This window comes from Ipomoea triloba, chromosome 8 (assembly GCF_003576645.1).
Source record: "Ipomoea triloba cultivar NCNSP0323 chromosome 8, ASM357664v1".
Lineage (NCBI taxonomy): Eukaryota > Viridiplantae > Streptophyta > Magnoliopsida > Solanales > Convolvulaceae > Ipomoea > Ipomoea triloba.
This window is the reverse complement of record NC_044923.1, coordinates 9,948,987-9,952,808: the sequence shown is the minus strand read 5'-3', so window position 1 is coordinate 9,952,808 and position 3,822 is coordinate 9,948,987. Positions and strand designations below refer to the sequence as shown.

The 3,822-nt window shown below is 42.6% G+C and overlaps 1 protein-coding gene across 1 annotated transcript; it reads left to right on the top strand.

Moving 5' to 3' along the window:
- Positions 1 to 699: 699 nt before the first annotated feature.
- On the top strand, positions 700 to 1,288 carry LOC116026928 (uncharacterized mitochondrial protein AtMg00810-like). Its single transcript, XM_031268355.1, has 2 exons — positions 700 to 934; positions 990 to 1,288. The coding sequence occupies exons 1-2, from the start codon at positions 700 to 702 to the stop codon at positions 1,286 to 1,288; spliced, it is 534 nt and encodes a 177-aa protein (XP_031124215.1).
- The last annotated feature ends 2,534 nt before the right edge of the window (positions 1,289 to 3,822 follow it).

Genomic DNA, 3,822 nt, shown 5'->3' with positions numbered 1-3,822 from the left:
ATGGTTTTACGAAGTCAGTCGCGCCCCAATTCGGGGCCTGGTGCGTTGGTCTCGCATGTAATTCATCCAGAGCCAACTTGTTACTCACAGGCTACTTTATCTCCTGAGTGGCGTGAGGCCATGGGTCTTGAATTTAATGCACTGCTCCAGAATAGTACGTGGCTGCTGGTCCCGATTACTCCTAGAATGAACGTTGTGGGCTGTAAATGGGTTTTTCGCACTAAGCGGAAGGCCGATGGATCCGTGGAACGGTACAAAGCACGCCTTGTTGCTAAGGGGTTCAACTAGGTTGCTGGGCAGGATTTCTTTGAGACTTTTAGCCCGGTGGTCAAACCAACTACAGTGTGGCTCTTGCTTTCTTTAGCTACCTCGCGCGAATGGGCGGTTCGGCAGCTTGACATCCACAATGCCTTCCTTAATGGTGCTCTGGCCGAAACCGTGTAAATGAGACAACCTCCAGGCTACGAGGACAAGGCTAATCCTACACATGTGTGTCTATTGCATCGGTTGCTATATGGGCTTAAGCAGGCGCCCCGGGCCTGGTTCACTCGGCTTCACACCAACTTGGTTTCTGTGGGTTCTGTCCATCTAAGACTGATGTGTCGCTATTCGTTTATTCCCATAGTGGTGTCCAGCTATATCTGTTAGTGTATGTGGACGATATCTTTGTCATGTGCTCGGACTCGGCGCGTGTCTTGGATGGCAACAGAATTTGAGGTGCGTGATATGGGGTCTCCTTCCTTTTTCCTTGGTATTGAGACCATTCCGGTTGAGTCCGGCTTGCTTCTGTCTCAGCGGCGTTATATGGGAGATATTTTGAAGTGGGTTGGTATGGTGGACTATAAGCCTCTGGCTACTCTGGTTTCCTTGGTTCGTTCTACTGCTGACGAGGCCACTCCATACGCTGATCCTACTCAGTACCATAGCTTTGCTGGTGCCTTGTAGTAACTCGCCCTGACCTATCGTTTGCGGTAAATAAGCTTTGTCAGTTTATGCATTCTCCTACCACTGTTCACTGGGCGCGCTTAAACGTGTTTTGCGGTACGTCAAGGGCACTTTACACTATGGTTTGCTGATTCATAAGTCTATGTCTGTTGATGTTAAAGCCTTTTCAGATTCTAACTGGGCTGGTAATCAAGATGATCGGAAGTCTACAAGTGGTTTTGTTGTGTTTTTGGGCAAGAATTTGGTGTCTTGGGTGTGTCGCAAGCAGTGGACTGTTGCGCGCTCTTCCACTGAAGCGGAGTATAAGGTCTTAGCCGATGTATCTACTGAGGTGACGTGGTAGTGTCTTTGCTTAAGGAGCTCGGTTTGCCTGCGGCATCACTTCCTCGGTTATGGTGTGACAACTTGGGGGCTACATACTTGCGTGCTAATATGGTTTTTCACGCTCGCACGAAGCATGTGGAGATTGATTATCACTTTGTTAGGGATATGGTTGCTAAGAAGGAGGTTCTGGTTAATTTTATTTCCACCAAAGACTAGCTCGCGAACATCTTCACCAAGCTGTTGGCTGGTGTGTGGTTTGCTGCTCTTCGGTCCAAGCTCAATGTTCTTCCTCATCAACCTTGTGCTTGAGGGGGAGTGTTAGGCAGTCTAGTATTTGTGTTATGTTAGGACTTTTTTCCTTATGTTTTATATCTTCTAATCTTGTGGTTAATTGCACAGAAGATTCAAGCCTCCAGCATCACCTCCTCGGTTATAGTGTGACAACTTGGGGGCTACATACTTGTGTGCTAATCTGATTTTCATGCTCGCACGAAGCATGTGGAGATTGATAATCACTTTGTTAGGGATATGGTTGCTAAGAAAAAGGTTCTAGTTAATTTTATTTCCACCAAAAACCAGCTCGCTGACATCTTCACCAAGTCGTTCCCTGGTGTGCGGTTTGTTGCTCTTCGTTCCAAGCTCAATGTTCTTCCTCATCAACCTTGTGCTTGAATGGGGAGTATTAGGCAGTCTAGTATTTGTGTTATGTTAGGACTCTTTTCCTTATGTTTTATATCTTGTAATCTTGTAGTTAATTGCACAGACGATTCAAACCTCATCAAAATGATTAACATTTAGAAACGGTGGCGGAAAGTTTAAAATTAATAAAAAATAAAAAATCATTTTAAATTTGCCACCATTTCCATTCGAAACGGTGGCTAAAAATTATATAAAATAATGCAAGATCTCCAAATGCCCAAATATGAAATCATCTCTCATACTTTCTCTCTCTCTCTCTCAATATCCCTCTCATCTCTTTGTTCGGCTTGTGGTCTGGGGTTAGAACCAACAACTAGACTCTTATCCCTCTCTTCTCTCTTCGTGGTGGAATGAAAAGCGAAGTAGCTAGGGGCAGAATGAATGGTGGAGCAGCAGATCTGGGGCGATAACTAGCAGATCTCCGCTCAGATCCTCCTCACCACTCTCGTCATAAGCCTTCTCATCTTCCCAATTCTACGGTAGATTTTCTGTCCCAACTCGAACGACTACGGAACTGCGGTAGATCCTCCACCCCACTATCGGTTTACCCAATTTTAGCCAGGAGCTTCGGTGCTTTCAACACATACATGTCTTCCCTTATCTCTCTCTCTCTCTCTCTCTCTCTCTCTCTCTTCTTCTTCTCTCTATGGCTACCATTTTTACTTCTCTTTGATTAAAGGTTTTACTGAAGTGACGAGGATGAGAGGGGCGGTGGTGATGTCCAGTAAAGGTTTTTTTTGTGCTTTTTGGCTTTTTACTTGCTAGTTGCTATTCATATTTCAATCTTGTTAGTATGCTTGGCTTATTTTAGTGAAGTATGTTAGTATCTCTGAACTTTTGTAATATAAATAAAAATGAAGGAAATAAATAATGTGGATTTGGGTGAGATTTGCAAGTTGTGAGAAGACGTTTGCTTGTATTCCATGTAAATGATGATTGTTTTTAGTTTTTTCGCAGTAATGCATTCTCTTGATTTTCTTTTAAGGTCATTTATATTTACATAATCTTGTTTCATGCTTACATATATTTACTAAATTTATTTAATTGGTGCTGCATGCCATTTCAGATTTCAGTGAGTCAAATATTGGATGCCATTTCAGATTTCAGTGAGTCAAATATTGGATGCCATTTCAGATTGCATGCTTTAGGGGTTTATTATTTAATTAATTAATTAAAAAATTAATTATTTAATTTTTTTTAAATAAGGGGTATTTTCCACTGTTCCAGCTTAGGAATAGTAGCGGATACCCTTTTAAAAAAAAAATAATCTGCCACTGTTCTTATTTAAGAACAATTGCAGATGACTTACGTTCTGTTACTGTTCCACAACAGTGGCGGAAAATCCAAGACTTTTAGTGACTATGCCATCCGCCACTGTTGTACAACAGTTGCAAAAAGTTATTTACAACAGTGACGAATGTGTAGTGTTGTACTAGTGTGTCTAAATCCCAAAATATAACAGTATGGGCACACATGCCCGGTATCCTAAGCACCATAAAAACATCAGATAATAATAAGTACTACAAGGTCAATAGAAATCCTCAATAATCATAACTAAATAATAAGAGGGATCTAAACTGGGAGCTAGAACGTTGGAACTATCGTGGATTAACTATCGTGGCTTAGGCAATCCACGTACAGTTCGAGAGATAGTGGACCTTGTGTCCCGTAAGAAGCCTGAGTTTGTCTTCCTCATGGAGACTAAGGTGGGCCGGTTGCATGAAGAACGGCTCCGAGTTAAGTTGGGTTTTGAAGGCTTGTTCTATGTGGACAGTGTTGGGCTTAGTGGTGGGCTGGCTTTGTTTTGGAGGAGGAATAATACGGCCAGGTTGCTGAGCTTTTCGAAGAATCATG